Raw genomic sequence first — 20,011 nt, 5'->3', positions numbered from 1 at the left:
CCCACATTAGTCAAAACGTGCTGTCCCACTTTTGAAACATCCTTTTCATGGCCAGATTTCTGACATAATTTCCAGAAAATGAAGTGATTTCAATAACTTGGCACCCCTGCTTGAATTCAACACCAATCATGTTCACCTTAATTTTGTAAAAAAAGAGATAAACGCACTAAAGCTTAGGTGTCCCACATTATACTAATCCACCCGTTCTTGTTGATTAGTATTATTTGGGCATTAATTCATCAGTTAGTTAAAAATGTATGGCTATTGCATTGTTTGATATTGAATTAGTTGAGGGATTAAATAAAGCATTAAATGAATTAATTACTGATGACTTTAATAATATGTTTTGCATTTTTATAGTGTCTGAAGATCTGTGTTATTGTGGGTGGTTCTCCTGTGACCTCTGACTGACTGTATGTTTGGCCGACACATATTCTCAAATTTGTGTGTATTTGAGCTCCAGATCAAGTCTTTGTTATCAGGATCTTGTGTTAAAGATTGACTAGGATTGAGAATTATTAACTTTGCATATACCCTAATACTCATATGAAATCAATATGTTATGGATCATGAATGACATCTGTCTGTCCTTAACTTCTCCTCAGAAACTCACACAAGTGAATGGTCTTTTGAATAGATGGACAAACTCTTGTTTTGAGTAGGACTGTATCATTCTTTTTGTCTTGCCCGCGAACACAAACAGGTTTTGCATGTGTGTGTGTGTGTGTGTGTGTGTGTGTGTGTATGTGTTTTCCTCTTCTTCCACTGGAGTGAATGTTACAGTGTCTGTCGTTCGTCATGACGGTCGTGCATCGATGAAGGGGTTTTACACAGGGAATTAAGGGAAAACTGCACTTTAGATCGGTAAGTCGACTTGTGATCTATGTGAGGAAACTTTACCACGTCATTGTATTTCATAATTGTATTTTTTGTTGCTTGGCAGTAGCCTAAGTTTTCTAAACTTGGAGAGCTTCACGATTCTCGACTACAAAATTTTACGCGTCGATTCTCATGTGAAAGAAAACATGATTAAGTTATCAATCGATGATTTGTATTTTCATAAATACAAGTAGGGATGGGCGGATCGATACTAAAGTATCGATACTGGTGTTGTATCGAAAGTATCGATCCTCACATAAAAATATAGATTCTAAAGTGCATTTTTTTTTAAAACCACTCATTTTATTTATCAAGAAACTCGGTGCATAAAATAAGCTTCTAAATGGAAAAATAGACTATATTAGCGAACAATAGTGTTGGATAGAGCTATTTCTCCTGCTCATTGGAACCCTATGAAAAAAAGCTGAAAGACAGAACCAACCAATCACAGACAGCGTTCGCTGGTGACGTACGGCTCAGTCAAAGTGTTCAAATAGAGCTGCGTTTCCCAAAAGCATCAGAAGCATATAGATCCTAAGAAACCATTGCCACATTATTACATTACATTATCATTATTACTATATATAAAATTAATTCTGAAAAATGCATCACGATTTATACACAAATATGAAGCAGCAATAATAATCAGAAATGTTTCCTGAGCAGCAAATTATATTAGATTTATTTCTGAAGGATTATGTGACACTGAAGACTGGAATAATGATGCTGAAAATTCAGCTTTGATCACAAATTACATTTTTAAAATAGAAAATATTTATTTGAATGGTTATATTTCACAATATTGCTGTTTTTACTGTATTTTTGTTCAAATAAGTGCAGCCTTGGTGAGCATGAGACTTATTTAAAAAATATTACAAAATCTTACTAACCCCAAACTTTTGTGTACATGTAATATTTATTTTAAATAGGCTAGTTTGTGTAAGTAAATTTAAACTGTTGTTAAAAGTTCAAATGGATTCTGTTATGTTCTGTAATTGCTATTAATAAATCTGTCTAAAAAAAATATGCTAAAGTTTCACTTTTAGGAGTACAGCATTCTGGCAGCCTTTTAAAAAAATAACCATGGTTTTATTACAGTAACCACAGTATTTGTAGTAAAACTGTAGTAACCACAAATTTACCATGGTAATAATAATAATAATACATTTTATACTTACTATATGTAACACCATGTTTATTTTTCATGAGGTACCCTGAAAGGTACTGAGGTTTTGAGGTTACTGCCCCAGTAAAGGGCTAAAATACAATTTTAGTATATCTAATTTCTGACAGTATAAACAAAAAAGGCCTGTGAAATGTAAAAACTAAAAAAAACATGGCTTTAAAATCTATATTAAGTGAGTATAATTACTGACTATATTCGTTTAATAATTTAAAAGATCATTTTAGTTTACAGGTATCGGTGTCGACGATACTGGGCTTGAAAATATCGGTATCGGATCGAAAATAAAATAAGAGGTATCGCCCATCCCTAAATACAAGTTCAGCCCATAAATGGTGGTCTCTCTGTTGTTGCGACACATCTAGAGGTTGTTGAAGCAGATGTGAGACTGTCTTTACTCAAGCCATTCAGATTCATTCACAGGATTCGTGCTTAGACTGGTTGCAATTATTACAAGTAATATTTGTAACTAAAATTACTTAAATGTGCCTTTTAGACTTGAAATGGACTCCATGATCGTTTATTGTTTCTTTTCCATATTGTATTTAATCGGTTTAGTATCCATGTCGTATTTAAACCCTTCAGACACAATTATGACTCCAATTTCTTCCTTAAATGCATGATCATAAATCACCATAACTGAAAATAAACAAGCCTACGTTAAAAAAAAAAAAGTGAAAAGGTTGTGACCATTTTAACAGTTATTTCTGAATATATAATAAAAAGGTGTAAATTAATTAATTGAAATCATAGTATGATATTATGACTTGTCCTACTTTTATTTATGTAAAGTAGTACTACTAGTTTTAAACTACTACTCTTTTAATCTAAAAAGAGGATGACTATAAATTAATAAATAAATAAATAGCATTTAATTACTCAAAAAATGTTCATCATTGAAAAAAAACATTGGGTTACGTTTAAAAAAAATCTAAGAAACCTAAAAGGCTTCTTACATCTTTCCATTTATGTGAGCAGTCTTTTTTATTATTATTAAAACAAATTTTATATGTATCCAGCATATTTTTTGTTTGTTTATATAAAAATGTGTGCATTTACAATAATCCCACCACATGTTTTTGATTTATGTTTAATGTAACTGAGGAAGAAAACAGAGTGGTTGCCCTCACGTGGAATTAATGTGCATTGCCATTTTTCTGGTGTTAATTATTCTCTTAACTCTGTCTGCATTGGTGCAGGTGTAAATATGGCTCATCGTTCCCAGTGTTCCTCTGCCGGGGACAATCCCCTGGACCCCAACTACCTGCCCCCTCATTACCGTGAGGAATACCGATTGGCAGTTGATGCCCTGGTTGAAGCTGACTTGGAGGGCTACTATGAGTTTCTTCAGGAAGCTGATGTGGTTGATTTCTTATCCCGTTCAGAGATTGAGTATATCAAAAGCATGGTGCAAGCTCCGCATCACACTGCCCAACCAGAGAGGAGATACATGTCTGAGGATGTAGATGGGTCTTCTTCTGACACTTACTGGCCGGTACATTCAGACCATGATGCTCCGAGCCTGGACTTAGGATGGCCACAGCAATACAGATTTGTTGGACCCACTGAGGTCACTACATTGGTGAACCCGTGTGACCCCAAGATGCCCAGTATCAAAGAGCAAGTCCGCAGGATGATCAAGAATGCGCAACAAGTGAGTATCGCATGCTGTTCAAGTGCAGTATTAAGATATCATTAGTGCATGACAGAAGTCAGTAAATCCAGACTGTCTTCCCTTATTGCTCAGTTATTTTAATATCTTTGATACTGTTTTCACAAGTAAGCAGTAAGAGCTTAGTACAGCAAACTGGTCACACTAGTTTCACAGCTGGTCTTTCATTCTAAACTTGACATAATGACAGCTATTATGCACTCATTAGGGTTGCAGTATATAATGAGAACTTTGGTTTAATTTTTCAAACACAACTGAATTAACTTCTTTCAATTTAGACATTATAATTTCCAGTTAATTCAACTGCAAACAATACAAGTTTCGTGTTTCAATTTGCCTGAAGGTGCTAAATGCAAAATGCTGATTTTATGCCAAATTGACACAAGATCTGTAATGTAATATCATAATAGTTGGTGTAATCAAGCATATTCTGCAGGCTTGTTTTTTTTCTTCTTTCTTCTCCAAAATGTTCTTTTGTTAGACTGAATTCACAGTTGAGGCAGTTTGAGTTTCAGATGTTTTTTTTTTTACTTTGGCAGTCTCTTTCATGAACTTTTGCCGAATGTAAAATAGACTGAGCCATCATTGTTGACAATGTGGTAAACCGAAGTCTAAGTAAACATAAAAGTAGACAGTCTTTCCTGCCCTCCTCCTCTCTTCATCTGATATTGACCTCTTTGTCATTTAATGTATGTGTGGTTATCCTGCAATGTTGACAATTCACAAAACAAACTTGAAAGAAAACAAAAATTGAAACTTGTTCTGATATCATGTCATGCAATACATAATGTTTTCTTTGAGTAATGTATTTTTTATTTCTTGTTCTAGGTTATTGCTGTGGTGATGGATATGTTTACAGATGTTGACATCTTTTCTGATATTCTTGGTGCAGCGACACGTGGTGTGCCTGTTTATGTTCTTCTCGATGAACTGAATGCTCACCATTTTGTTGGGATGGTGAACAACTGTAGGGTGAATCTGGATGAAATAAAAGTAGGTACTTTTCATAGGTGTTTTATCTATATTTAAGTTGAGTAGTCCTTAAGAGTTTTTTTTAATAGCTATTTTCTAATGATTTATAGATTTACTACTTTGATACAATTTACTCAAAATCAGCATATATATTAATGGCCTTAGCATAATTTTTTTAATGAAACAGAAATATCATGAAAATTATAGAAATATAATTTCCTATTATAAAAATAATAGGACAGTACTGTTGCATACTTATTTTGAGTATTTTGTATGAACAATATATGTGAGCGTTATTAAGATTTTACTGTTTTTACCATTAGATGGTACACTTTAAAAGACACTTAATATTTGTTGTTTTAAATTAGTTCAAATTAATTTATCTACTTTTCACTTGCAGTTAATGCGGGTAAGAACTGTGTCTGGTAGTACCTATTTCAGCAGAACAGGAAAGACCTTCAAAGGTCAGATGATGGATCGCTTTATTCTGGTAGACTGCAGAGCTGTGTTAAGTGGCAACTATAGGTAAGTACATTTTATCTTTTGACAGTTAATTGCAAACTATAAAAATACCTTATATGTGTTTTTGGTGTAGTCGACAAATTTTCTCACTTTGTGTTGCAGCTTCATGTGGTCTTTTGAGAAGATACATCGCTGTCTTGCTCATCTATTTCTGGGACAGCTTGTAACCACCTTTGATGAAGAGTTTCGGATTCTCTTTGCCCATTCAGAGCCACTGGTTGTTGAAAATGTTTTGGCAAATATGCCACACTATGGTGGTGAACCTGAAAGCTACTACAACGCAGAAAAGACCCACATGTTTAACAAACAATATCCCACTATTGGCATGGAATGTGCTGGACGTACTACAGAAGATCATATGAAATTGGGTAACAAAATGTTACCCTTTAGAAGTGAATCCCTCCACAGTGCAACAGAAGCAAATCCCTCTGTTCAGAAGCACATGCTGCATGCTGCCCAGCAATATAGAGAGGATCATCAATTTATAGAGCATGGAAGTCAAATGAGAGGACCAAATGAAACGGTTGGCTTCAAAAGACATAGCTATGAAAATATACCTGATTATGAATACATGCCCCCTCAAAACCATCCAACAATGAGAGGAAACCAGTACATGGAGGGAGAAATGGCGCAGGGCGGGCACTTTGCAAGGGAACCACATATTTACCAGGGAGCTGGATTACAATCTGGTTATGACATGTATGGAAGGTTTAGAGGCCAAGGCCAACACATCGATCAGTTTTCAGGGCCTGTCTACCCTCATGAGGGGGATGAGGCTGAACCACCTGGAGCTTATGACCATATTCAAAGATACCTGCAGTCTCAACCTGCTATGGAGGAAGGACATGGTCCAAAAAATGTATTACCACCTGTGCAGTCCAATCTCAAGAGACATAGAACGGGACAGTCTTATACATGTCAGACCTCCCCAACACAACCAAACCCAACAGAACAGAAACGATTCTTCAATGCAATCCGCAAACCACAGGATATGAGTCAAAAGCAGGGCCTGCGGGACTGGAGGATCAGCTCATACCTCAGTGCATGCGATGATGCAGGAGAGCTAGATTTAGCTGAACTTGAAGGATCCACTGCATGTGATGATATTCCATGTTTTACACAGGAAGCTCCTTGTGGCCCCGTACGTGCTGAAATTAGACCAGGAAATAGAGAGTTTAACAGGATACCTTCACCTAGGGAAAATCCCACGTTTGTCCAAATTCAAAATGATTCTATTGTGCCTCACAGTTTAGCTAATCATCCATCTGATTTATCACAAATGAATATCAAAACAACACCAGCATCAACTTCAGAGTCTTCTTGCACCACTGAGGGTGACAAAGCAGAGGAGACGCAGAAGAGAGAACCTAAAGAGACTAACCGGATAAGTGAAGAGTTCCTGAAGAGGAAACCCAGCCAACCTGTCCAGAGGAGTTCCAGACTGAGACACTCGCTGATATTCAGTTCAAATCTAGAGCTGCATACGTCAGAAGAGATGAAAGATACTGCTGGAGAAAAAGATGGGGATGAAGCTTCAAAACTTTCAGCTCGTGTGTCACAAATGTTTGATAAAAGGAGGACTGGTTCTCCGTTTCAACCATTTCAGTGGAGCAATTTTGCAAAGTCAGCCACATTTGATAACTCCACCTCAGAGTTTGCACAACCTGAGGATGAACTGAACCAAATGGGTGAAAATTCTGATGTAGATAAGGTTGAAACCTGCCAAAATATTCAAACAGTTCCTGAAAAAAATAGCCAAAGGGATGAATGTCCATCTAATTTATTGCAAAAGTCATCTTCTTTCATAGATATGAATGACCCTGACTGTAGACTGAGGTATTTCAAAGAATTAGCAGCCAAACGCAAACTTGCAGCAGCAAAGGCTTCTCAGAGCAATCCGATGAAAGCCACCCAAACGTTTACTCTACCAGAGAAATCTTTAGGTAATGATGCAGATAAAAAAACAGGGCCTGTTTTGAAGACCCCAGAAACTCCACTCAAGTCAAAAAATACCCCTGCCACAGTAACAGGGATCAAAGAAATCTATAAAGACACCAAATGTGAGGAATCGAGTAAAGACATCCTACATAGAGCCACTGATGCTGAAAAAATTAGATTTAAGGAAAAACTTGCAGAAGAGTCTGGCTCAACTTTAAAAAATTTCAAGGGAGACATTGATCAAGCTTTAAAACCTGTTGAAAAGACAAAAACAGTATCTACATCTAAAAACCAGACACCCCCCATTTTAAAAATTGTTTCACAAAAGCCTCTCTGTGCCTTACAAAATCAAGTAGATTCTGTTGCATTAGATACAACCTCAACAGAATCTGGCCTCAACCAATATCATAGTCCTAATGAAACCGATCCCTCCCATGCCGTTCTGACTGAGGGTTGTCCTCCTGTTAAGTTACCACAGACAAAGTGTGTGTCACCACTACGCACCAATCCAAATGAGGGAAGTCCATCTGCAAAAGACTCCCAAATTCTTGCACAGAGCTTAACCAATATTTCTAGCATATTTTCTGATACTGTGCCTCTTGGTTCTAATTCAACAGCAAACCTGGCAATTGTAGATCCTTCTGTACCTTCAAAAAATGACCACAAAAATACAGTTCCCTCCCCAGCATTTCCTACAACTGGAATTAGTTCCACCAAACACCAAAATGCAAGAAAGGCTGACTCTTCTCAGCCCCCCACTAAAACTGAGACAGATTTTTGCCAACAGTCCAGTGCAGCAGAAAGCAGACAGACAAATCCTACTACAGCAAGACATAAATCATCCCAAATGTACACTGCAGTATCCTCAGACTTTTCCAAACATCCCCCTGCAGTGGGGGAAGACACTTCAAAACACCTCACTGGAGCAGAGATGGACTCTTCTCATATGTCTGCTGCATCTGTGGAAGACTCTATGCAACACCACGTGGCAAAAGAAAGTAAACATTCCCTAAAACCCACTGCATCAAGTACACAACCCTTCATACAGCCAAATGCTTCTGCTGCAGCCTCTTCACTACATTCCAGTGCTATGGAGACAGACTCCTCCCAGCAGCCCACTGCGACAGCCAAAGACTCTTCTCAACACCCCACTGCAACAGCCACAGATTCTTCTCAGCAACCCATTGCAAAGGAGACAGACTCTTCTCAAAAGCCTATCTCAATGGAGACAGACACTTCTCAGCAGTCCACTGCATCAATGATAGACACCATCAAAGAGCTAATTGCATCAGAGGCAAACACTCCCCAGTCCCACACTGCAACAAAAAGTGACCTTTCCACAGAACCTTTCAAACAACTACCTTTATTGGGGGCAGGCTCTTCTCAACAGCCCACTGCAACAACCACAGGTTCTACCCAGCAGCCCACTATAACAATCACAGACTCTTCCCAGCAGCCCGCTGCAACAGATATAGTCTCTTCCAGGAAGCCGGCTGCAGCAGACAAAGACTCCTCCCAGAAGTCCACTTCAACAGGCACAGACTCTTCAGACACAGAATATTCTCAGCAGTCCATTGTAACAGTCACAGACTCTTCAGTCACAGACTTTTCCCAGCAGACCACTCCAATAGTCACAGACTCTTCCCAGAAGCCCACTGTAACAGTCACAGGCTCTTTCCAGCAGCCCACTGCAACAGTCACAGACTCTTCCCAGCAGCCCACTGTAACAGTCACAGACTCTTCAGGCACAGACTCTTCCCAGCAGCCCACTGCAACAGTCACAGACTCTTCAGACACAGACTCTTCCCAGCAGCCCACTGTAGCAGAGATAGACTCTTCGAGAGAGCCCACTGCAGCAGACACAGACTCCTCCCAGAAGTCCACTTCAGCAGGCACAGACTCTTCCCAGCAGTCCGCTGCAACAGAGACAGACTCTTCCCTAAAGCCCACTGTAAAAGACACAGGCTCTTTCCAGCAGCCCGTTCCAACAGATGTGGACTCTTCCCGAGAGCCCACTGCAGCAGACACAGGCACTTCCCAGCAGCCCGCTGCAACAGTCACAGACTCTTCCCAGCAGCCCACTGTAACAGTCACAGACTCTTCAGGCACAGACTCTTCCCAGCAGCCCACTGCAACAGTCACAGACTCTTCAGACACAGACTCTTCCCAGCAGCCCACTGCAGCAGAGACAGACTCTTCCCTAAAGCCCACTGTAAAAGACACAGACTCTTTCCAGCAGCCCGTTCCAAAAGAGGTAGACTCTTCCCGAGAGCCCACTGCAGCAGACACAGACACTTCCCAGAAGTCCACTTCAACAGTCACAGACTCTTCCCAGCAGCCTGCTGCAACAGTCACAGACTCTTCCCAGCAGCCCTCTGCAACAGAGACAGATTCTTCCCCTGAGGCCACTGCAGCAGTCACAGACACTTCCCAGAAGTCCACAGCAACAGACACAGACTCTTCACAACAGCCCACTGCTAGAGTCACAGACTCTTCAGACACAGACTCTTCCCAGCAGCCCACTGTAGCAGAGATAGACCCTTCCAGAGAACCCAGTGCAGCAGACACAGACTCCTCCCAGAAGTCCACTTCAGCAGGCACAGACTCTTCCCAGCAGTCCGCTGCAACAGAGACAGACTCTTCCCAAGAGCCCACTGTAAAAGACAAAGACTCCTCCCAGCAGCCCGCTGCAAAAGAGACAGACTTTACCCAAACACACACTGTAACAGCCACAGACTCTTTCCAGCTGTCCATTCCAATAGAGACTGATTTGTCCCAGCAGCTCACTATAACAGAAAGTGAATTCTCCCAAAATCCCACCAAAACGGAGGCAGACACTTCCAAACATCCTATTAAAACAGAAAATGAATCCCTTCAAGACATCACTGGAACAAAATCTGACTGTGTTACTGAGAAAAAAGATGATAACTTATCAGAAGCCGTTACCAAACTAATACCCATTCTAGAGGTTAACATTACTCAAAAAGACAATAGCACATCTCAAAATGCAGTCATCACAGCCTTAAGTTCCCCAGCTGAACATTCCCAATCTGATACTGTTACACCTTGTGATAGCCAAGTGGAACTAAACCAAACACAAGCATGTATAACTCATACAGTAAAAGACACAGAAAATTGTGTTTTAACTAGACTTGATTCAATGGAGGTGAGCTCAACTCAGCCTCAAGGTTCACCAGAACCTTGCCTGTCCTCGGATGAGATCAACTCAACTCAGGGAATTACACAAGTACAATCTAGCTTATTATCAAATCCTATGGAATCTAGTTGTCAAAAAGACTCAAAGCCTGAGAAAACAGATGGGTGCCAGACATCTGACACCATTACAGAGCAAACTGAGAGTCATGACACTCCAGCTATAGATGCAGGGCCTCAGATAGAAGTTTCTACAGCAATAGACTCTAACGGGGTTGATAAAACGAAACAAACAACATCAGAGATAGAAAACACTATGACTAACATTGCAGAGGTGCCAGAAAAATCACATTTGACTGTACACAGTAATTCAGAAAATCAGTCTTCTGTTGCAGAGAATGCAAAATCGATTGTGTCTGCCCATCAGACATCTACTGCAAATGTTATCTCTTGCAGCAACCTTAGAGATGACACTAAAGTTCTTTTAGAGCAAATTTCAGCAAAAAACCAAAGCAGATCTTCCCTGTCCAAGCAGACTCTTGCTTCACCCAATGAAGCCAAAAAGGCTGAGGTTAGCTCTGCAGATAAATTGTTCTCAAATCATTCAGGAAGGCCCTGGTCCTCCAAGGCAACACCAGAAGAACGGGAGATGTTACTACAAAAGATGGAGCAAATGCGTAAAGAGAGGAAGGTCTACAGTCGTTTTGAAGTATGTTGTAGGATTTTTTCACATGAATTCCAAATTTCTGAAAATATTGATTGTCTGTTGCTTAGATTCAATGTCTAAAAGCACAATATCTAAAAGACTGAAGTTCAATGTTTAAATGTAAATTTACATTTCCTTACATTACTCAAGCATTTCTATTTGGTATTTTCACAGGCCTCATGAATTAAACCACTGGAAAAGGGGCTCCACTGATGAACAATAAGAGGAAAGCGATTTAGCCAGATTTTTTTTTTTTTCTTAAAGTCTTACCTCATAACTGTGAACCTGCAAAAACTTGGATCGAAGTGTCTTATAACTTCTGATTATACTAAAGAGTGCTGCCTATGTTGGGAGAGTGGAAAATCTGCAGGGCTTATGCAGATGATCGGGATGACAAAAAACAGGAACTTTACCAGCTGGAATAAGCTTTTGATAGGGCAGGTATTTCTTAGTGTGTATATAGCCTATATGTGACCCTGGACCACAAAACCAGTCTTAAGTCGCTGAGGTATATTTTTAGCAATAGCAAAAATCTTGCCCTATCCTAACAAACCATACATCAATGGAAAGCTTATTTATTCAGCTTTCAGATGATGTATGAATCTCAATTTTGAAAAATTTAATTTACACTTAAGACTGGTTTTGTGGTCCAGGGTCACATATAGTATAGCTGTGAAACACATTTCTAAATCTTTTGTAGTTGTTGGGAGTTCTGTATCTAGAAATTATAATCTGTTATAAATACTGTAAATAGAGAGTTGTTTACCTAACAAAAACAAGGAGTTCATTCAAAATGGAGCCGCCAGAGACAGAGCATGTGAGCAATGTGGAGTGGGGGAGGAGTTGCATGATATTGCCAGGAGCAAGGAGTTTCTGAAAGTCTCCAACATCGTTCTGATACTACTTCAACATGTTAACGGAGTCAGACTATTGTTTGTGTTTCAATACAGCATAAAACTTTTCTCCAAGTATTTTTTTAATTTTATTTTTTTCAATTATAGTATTTTGTGCCCAGGTGTTATTAAAAACCAACACTGAAAGAACTTCATAATGGATCAGTAACTGGGCACACATTTTTCTATGTAGTGAACTTGAAGCAGTGAGCAGCAGGAAACGGAAAACATGGAACTGGAAGTGGAGCTGGATGCACAATAGACACTCCTAAAGCACGTAACATATTAATGTGGATAGCATGCAGCACCTTTTACTAAAAGGAATTTCTCAATATACCAAATCGATACAAAAATGTGCAATATTATGAATTTAGGATGAATTACTGATTTATTTAAATTGTAAAATACGTTTGTCAAAATTTGTCAGTGTATTAAGACATCTGTTTTTGATGGAGGTTCCCATAGGCTACACGTATAGAGAACCAATAATGTCTGTTACATGTTCCCACCTGTTCCAAAAGTTGTGTTTGAATCATGTTTAGAGCAAAATGAGTAATACTACACTGAAATAAACAAATAAAACTAGAACACAAGACATGTTCTTCAAATATTAATATCTCAAACGTGTGTTATTTGCTTTTGTCAGAACAGTTATGAAACTAAATGCTCAGTGGGAAGAAATTTATCAAACAGATGGAAAAAAAATGTGTTTATTAATCTTCTGATGAAAGACTCGTTACACAATGTCTGTTTTTGTTCAATGTGTTCCCCTTTGGTACAGTTATGGGTGTTTTATATGGGAACAAATTAATAGTTGGCTCAAAAATGAAAAATTCTGTTATCATTTACCTTCATGCCATTCCAAACCTATGTGACTTTCTTCTGTAGAACAGAAAAAAATGATGACAGAATTTTTAAGTCAACAAATATTGCAGTGAATGGGGGCTATAGACCATGTTACAACTTGTAAAATACTTATGAGTATCATCTTTAGAAAAAAACGTGAGCTTGTTTATGTGACATCACTGATCTTTAGTTAGCCACAAGGTTTGGGTCATGCTGCAAAAATGTGAGCCATGCAGTTATGCTTAAATAAACCAAATTACAGAACATATTTTTTTTAGCCTGTGATATTTAAGAATGTGTTACATAATTGTTCTTGGAGTGAAGAAAAAATTCTTAGTATGTATGACAACAACAGAAAAACACAAGGCCCTTAACACCATGTCAAATAAGCAAGTCAGGTTAGGCTAATCTCTCAATATAAACTTTATTCTCATAAATCTGAATTAGTTCCCCTGGCATTTCTTAAAGTCTCTTGCAGCTGAGAGGAGAACTCAGTTCATGGTGATGAAATGTGTATTTCAGCAACAAACCGTAAGACTGCAGACATGGCTGACATGTTGAAGAAAGTTTACCACATAGTTGCTTTCAGCTGGTATATCTTTGTCCTTCAGTCTGTTTATGCAAAACGAAATTCAGATATACCACCTGGGATGTTTGTCTAGTGGACCCTGGAAATACCTCACATTTTTAAACCTGGTAAGGTGCCACCCTTGTGAGGACTCTTTTAAAATTGTTCTGATAGACACAATATTGGAGGTTGTGCATTTCTCAGGTCTTACAGATGGTGTTTTTTTTGGACTGGCATCTGTGAATGACCTTCAGCCGGTGTGGAAAGGCTCCAAAATGTCACTTTTCTGCCTCTGCAAGGACTTGCTCTTTTCTGTCTTTGCGTTTCCAGTGGGAATGGTGAGTTTGGATATTACTTGTCAGTCTGACTTTTTTTTACCTGCTATAACAGAAAACTGATGTAGGCTGAGTGTACCAGTCATAGAGATCAGATTAGTATACACTCTCAGAAAAAAAAGGTCCATTTACCCCTATAAGATACATATTAGTACCTTAAATATACATATTAGCCTAATAGCTATCGATTAAAAATGACTACTTTGTCTACATTTTAGTAGTCACCTTTAAAAAGTGTACCGCCTCAGAGTGTAGCTACAGTTCAGGTGTTGCTCAGTATTGTTGTCAGGATCATTATTGTTTCTGTTTTAAAATAGAATAGACCAAACCATAAATGGTCAAATCTAATTTGTATGCTCAAATTAAATTCAATACGAAGTACTGTGGCAAGCACTTAAGCTTAAAGGTCTTTGAAAGAATACCATAGTGCTGCCATGGTACTCCAATGGTGATTTTTGGTACTTTTTTTGTTAATAACTACAGCAATAAAAATAAATGATATTTCAAGAATCAAAGATAAGTAGATCTTCACTTACTGTTGTTGAATATAGTCCATCAGAACCCATTAAAAGCTGCTTCTTGATAGACATTTAGATTTAACAGAAATGCATAGAAATGTAACCGATGAATGTGCACCATCTATTGGTGGTTAATAGTAATAAGTAATATTTCTAATGCATAAGACTGAATACATATCAGTTCTTCAAGTTTTAATAAGTAGTTTCTTTGCAATTGTGTGCATCTTCTATATTTATTTGAATTATTTTAAGTTTGTAGTTCTGCTGTTTTGGCTGATTTTTGCCTATGATTGACAACTGGTCCATCCAGCTTCGATGGACAGCCTCTTCCCTCCATGGATCAATCATGCTATGGTTTGTTCTCTATAATGTATGATACATTTTTTAAAAATGTAAATTAAATAATCTTCCTTCACAATTAAATTGACCTTTTGATTCATAGACTGACTAATACGATGGCTTTGTATGCTTGCCTCATAGCACACTCTTGTTCTCCCAATCGTGTTTGGTGAGATCCTGGTGGAGCCACATATCTATCCTAAAACCAAGAATGGTTTGGCTGCTTTGGGATTTGTTAGTCTTGCTTACTTAGGATGGTGAGTTATGATTATGTGGGTGACTGTGCTAGTTATGAAACTATTTGCCAGCAACACTAATACATATTCTCCCTCTCTTTTAGGGTGGCTTAGGTGTATCTAATGGTGGGAATCTGGGTTTACCCTATACTGGGGCTGTTCAGGAGCTCACGATTGAACGTCTTCTTTTTTAACATGCTTGTGCTGACGCTGCTGTCCTTACTGGGACAAACTTTGAACCGTAAAGTTTGGGGTGAGAAAAGAGCAGAATCATATTTCTGAGTTTTATTTTCATTATGTATTTTTATCTATTGGAATATTTGTGAGAAATATTGTGACAGCTACAGTATATAAATACTTAACCAATACCAAGTTACTAATTCATAATTCCTTTTACTCTTCCAGGGAAAGAACAACCAAAATTCACAAGAACATGATGACACATGATTCCTGTAAAAGTGTTCTGGTGAACTGGCCTTATGAATATCTGATATGAACCATTTCCAAGTGATCTGAGTGGCGTCAGTGCAGATGTCTGATGTTGCTCATTTGTAATAAGTACACTTGCATTATAGTTTTGTATATTTTTATCTGTGACCACTTATGCTAATGTAAATTTGAAACTACAATATGCATCTGATGTTATAGACATTTCTGGGAACTTGCAGTGATAATAAAACTAGTGTCCTCTAACATTTATTGAACAAGTTAAATCAAAAACTGCATAAGTGGTAATAAATACCTTAGTAAACAGTAGTATATTTAAAATATATTTATTTCATACTAAGTATAGTTAAAATCTATTAACATATGAACTGACATACTCAAGGCTTACTAATAAAAAAAAAGATAATAAAATTTTATTTGGAGTACACTCTTAAAAATAAAGGTTCTTCACAGCGATGCCATAGAAGAACCATTTTTGGTTCCACAAAGAACCATCGAGTCAAAGGTTGTTTAAAGAACCGTCTCTTCCTTACTTTTTTATAATCTGAAGAACCTTCTTTCACCACAAGGAACCTTTTGTGAAACAGAAAGGTTCTTCAGATGTTAAAGGTTCTTTATGGAACCATTTAGACAAAAAGGTTATTCTACGGCATCGTGAAGCACCTTTGTTTTTAAGAGTGTACAAAGCGCATTTCTTAATATTAAGCCTAAAATGTGTTTTAATGTCACTGTTGATGAGGATTATATGATCTTTGAATAATATCAGTCTTTAAATGCAAGATGTTTAAAGTGTGCCTAAAGTATACTTGCAATAGTTCCACGTTAGCACAATGTATCTTTAGTTGGAATTTAGCACTACTTCTGCCCAATTAAAGTGCATTAAGTACAAATTTAGTTGTTAGTTGTTCCAATTTAGCAGACTTTAAGTATAGTTTAGTATGCCAAAAGTACAAATGCAGGGTATTTTTAAAAAGCATATAAATATATAAATGTTTGTTAGCATGAAATAAATGCACAAAAATACATTTTAATATATTTATATTTCACTAAGGTAGCTGTTTTATGAATTTGTACAAAGCTCAATATGACTTTGTTAACTGTTTATACATTATAGCTTCATACATTAAACAAAATTGCTTCAGTTCATTTCAGATTTGAATTTTGGGTTAAAGATGCCAAATATTTTCTGTACATTGTGCATGTGGGAATATGTTTAATGCATGCTGATCCAAATGTTAGAAACATTCTCTACCCTAGAGAATGTTTGTTCTTCTTCATGGGAATTGGTGCTAGCATCATTCTTCTTTATCCATTTCACCGGAGTCTTTCAGAACAGATGATCCAGATGTTTTGGATATGATTTCATGAGAAAGTGCTTCACAGTCTTTGGTTTGGGAGGACAACAGTCTTTGCCATGTCACATGTTTCCACATGTTTCCAGTAACCGAAGTAAAAGAAAACCGGTCAGGTTTCCTTTATAAGGGTTAATGATCAGGAAGCGAAACTCATAATCATCCGGATGACTCTTCCCCTCTTAGGTTGAACTTCCTCGCAGATCTCTGTATTCTTTTATATGGTGCAGAGTGTTTGGATCTGCATCCACCAGCCCAACAGAGAGGAGTCTAATGATGAGGTGAACCTCCTGATCATTCATTCTCCACTGCAGGAAAACAATCAGATATGAATGTGTATCCTTCAGTCAGCAGTAAGAGAACGAGATTGATTTTTAGATACAGTATATAGCCAACTACCTTGTTTTTGTAAAGTATATTTTTTTGTTGGAAGGCATTTCCAACTTTGGGATGTATCTGTTTTGGAGACAATACTGTGAATAAGCATGTAAGACAACATTCAAACCGCTTTTGAGAAAAACAGCAGTATTAAAACATTCCATTTATCCACCTTCCTGTTCTGAACTGATGACTGTTCAAAAAGCTACTGAATCTATTGCTTTAATGCAGTTTCAAGATGCTCAAGAATGACTCTTCTCGAACTGCAAACAGTACAAGAACCAAACTAACACATAACATCAGCATTATGTAAGTGTTAACTCCCTCTCCACCTGCTTTTGTCGTATTTTTCTCTTCTGACTAGTTCTGCACCGCCTGATTCTCCCAACAATAGATGTAATTGCAATTGTGTATAATTTGATTTGTTGCTGACCATTACATCCAGATTAACCAGTTTTGAAAACATTTTTAAACATTTCCTCTCACCTGACTCAGACCACGTGACATGCACTGGATGATGACAATTAGCCCCAAAGCAATCTGTCAGAAATATTAAAATTTTCATGGAGAATTCAGAAAAATATGTTTGCAAAAAGATCCAAATGAAAGAAAAATGCATAAGTGAAAGAGAAACGATACAAATGACACACTAGTCTATTAAGATTTGATTTATTATTTATTTATTGTAAATGATTTTAAAAGAAGTCTCTTGCTCCCCAAGGAATGCATTTATTTAATCAGAAATACAATAAAAACAGTATATTGTTGCTAATAAAAATAACAGTTTTTTGTTCATATATTTTCAAATGTAGTGCTGTCAAACGATTAATCGCGATTAATTGCATCCAAAATATGTTTTTGTTTACATAATATATGTATGTATTTATTATGTACTGTATATGAACATACAAGTATACACAATACACTTTTACGTAAGTTTAGTTTCTGTTCAGATGAGGTGAAGTTGTCGCTTTTTAAAGCATATTGTACAACACATTATACTGCTCATTTGTGGTGAGCATCTAGTTAAGCTGCAAGTAGCTTATAATGATGCAATGAGAATGCATAGATGGCATGGTGCAAGTGAAATGTGTGTGTGTGCAAGAGTAATCACTTTTAAAGCACTGTTACGAAATCTTATGTATAGATTTATCTGTCGGCTTAATGCTTCTAAAAATTAGATTATTGTGGGTTTATCAAACATACACGGTATCAGTCAAAGCTGTGGAGACACTGGTTTTGCTGTATTTTGTAAGTCTGTGAAAGATGCTGTGGGTTGTATATGTTGTCTATTGTCTTTTTAAAATCTGCACCTTGAGTCTGTAATAAAGTTTGATTGATTGCACTCTGTATTTATGTATCAACATAGTAGACAAAAAAACTCAAAACCTTAGAACTACTGAAATATAGCCTTTGTGGCTGATAGATCTGGTGTCCCCTAAAATACTGCATGTATATTTAATTGTTTTTTAGTTTTCATATATCACACACCAAACACAAGCATTAAAACATGGTACTAATGCAAAAAGCTGGTAAACTTACCCCCATAATGTACAACATGAGTGTTTCTTTGTGTGTTCCTCTTGTGCGTGTTTGTCTCTGTTCAGTGCTGTGATTTATAAGAAGCTGGGCATCATGTGAACAGAACCAGATGTGCAGGTTTAACACGTATGTCAAACCCCAAGGTGACAATGCCAGACAATCATGAGCTGATCACACACTGACAGCTGGAAAATCACGCTGACGCACACAGTCCTGTGACAATTCTGGACTATTGACGTTGTTTTTAGAGCAACAATTAAACCCCAGTGTTTTTCTTTTCATTAGTAAAGAGGGTTTCATAATGGCACATGTGAAGTCTTACATTCATGTGATCAAAAAGACTGAGAGGTGACGCACAACATTATACTTCAAGCATCACAAACCAATCAACAAAGAACTGTCTCCTTATCAAGATGTTGTTTCATTATGTTACACAATTCTGTAGGTTCTTCAGATGAGCATACAAGTTTAAAGCAGTTGTTATTCGAAAGAATTGAGAATGAAAAGTTCTTGACCTACAAGTTTTCCTATGGCATCAGTCTGTGTTTTAAACTTTTTATTTTTAGAATCACCAAAATACAGAGCAAACACTTGACTGTAAATGTTTTAAATGCTTCAAAAAAAAGTGAAAGAGATGGATATACACAGTGTTGGAAAGGTTGGAAATGTATAGGTTATAGATTACAAGTTACACTATCTAAAATGTAATAAGTAGTGTAACTATTTCAATTACTTTAAGTAATGTACATTGATTACATTTGATTTTTTTTCATTACCGTTCTAAATTTAATCATTGATGTAAACCAGACAGGGTTAACCTTACAGTTGCACCTCAACACTGATTAATGTCAGACTTCTGAAATCTTTCATCACGTGAATTAAGATTATAATCATTTCATTTTAAAGCACACCCCCCACAAAATCAGACTTACTTTAAAGATCATTTTGAGGTTATATACAGGAAATAGTTTAGTAGTTACAATACTGTTTTTGAAATCAAATCTTTATGACAGGAAGAAACAGTTGATCTTAAAAAATAAAGCATATATATAAACCCAAATAGAAGATAAAACTGTCGAATAAGCATGTGTCCTGTGTGTATACTAAACTCCTGAAAGATGGGTGTCTCATGTTTTACAGCAGTCAATGCAATTTATAAAAGAAATCAATTAAATCTGTATGTGGGTGTAAATGTAATTTAATTACACTTTTTTTGTGTGTAACTGTAACTGATTGCAATTACATTTATGTACACAAGGTGTCTTTGTTCCAGTGTAATTATACATATACTGAGTAATGATAATTATACATGTACTTACTATATGGTTAGGATTTGGTTTAGGGTTACTTGCATGCAATTATGCAGAATTTAGTGTTATTATAATAGTAAGTACATGTAACATGTGTAACAAGGATATCTTAAAGTAAACTGCTGCCTTAACTACTTTTGTAGTAACTACTTCCCAACACTATTTATAAGTAAATTCAGTGAAAATCCAAGAATGAAAGTGTGATAATCGAACTGTTCCTAT

At 37.0% G+C, this 20,011-nt stretch overlaps 2 protein-coding genes and 1 pseudogene across 3 annotated transcripts in view; 2 read left to right on the top strand and 1 right to left on the bottom strand.

The window, feature by feature from the left end:
• LOC306883822 (uncharacterized protein) overlaps window positions 1–20,011 on the bottom strand; it is a gene marked incomplete at its 3' end in the record, with an annotated part of 468,688 nt that overhangs the window by 99,621 nt on the left and 349,056 nt on the right. The gene's annotated exons all lie outside the window — the stretch shown is intronic.
• On the top strand, window positions 765–11,495 carry LOC306884214 (uncharacterized protein). Its single transcript, XM_079439933.1, has 6 exons — window positions 765–864; window positions 3,262–3,716; window positions 4,563–4,727; window positions 5,107–5,231; window positions 5,331–11,028; window positions 11,200–11,495. Exons 2-6 carry the CDS (start codon window positions 3,270–3,272, stop codon window positions 11,206–11,208), a joined length of 6,444 nt encoding a protein of 2,147 aa, XP_079296059.1. The 5' UTR covers window positions 765–864; window positions 3,262–3,269; the 3' UTR covers window positions 11,209–11,495.
• LOC306884182 (androgen-dependent TFPI-regulating protein-like) lies at window positions 13,269–15,086 on the top strand (annotated as a pseudogene). Its single transcript has 5 exons — window positions 13,269–13,460; window positions 13,537–13,670; window positions 14,438–14,539; window positions 14,666–14,800; window positions 14,875–15,086. The product of its transcript is annotated as an androgen-dependent TFPI-regulating protein-like (transcript).

Source organism: Barbus barbus (assembly GCF_936440315.1).
Source record: "Barbus barbus genome assembly, chromosome: 18".
NCBI classification, from domain to species: Eukaryota; Metazoa; Chordata; class Actinopteri; order Cypriniformes; family Cyprinidae; genus Barbus; species Barbus barbus.
The sequence above is the reverse complement of the archived record's forward strand: the minus strand, read 5'-3'. Positions and strand labels throughout refer to the sequence as shown.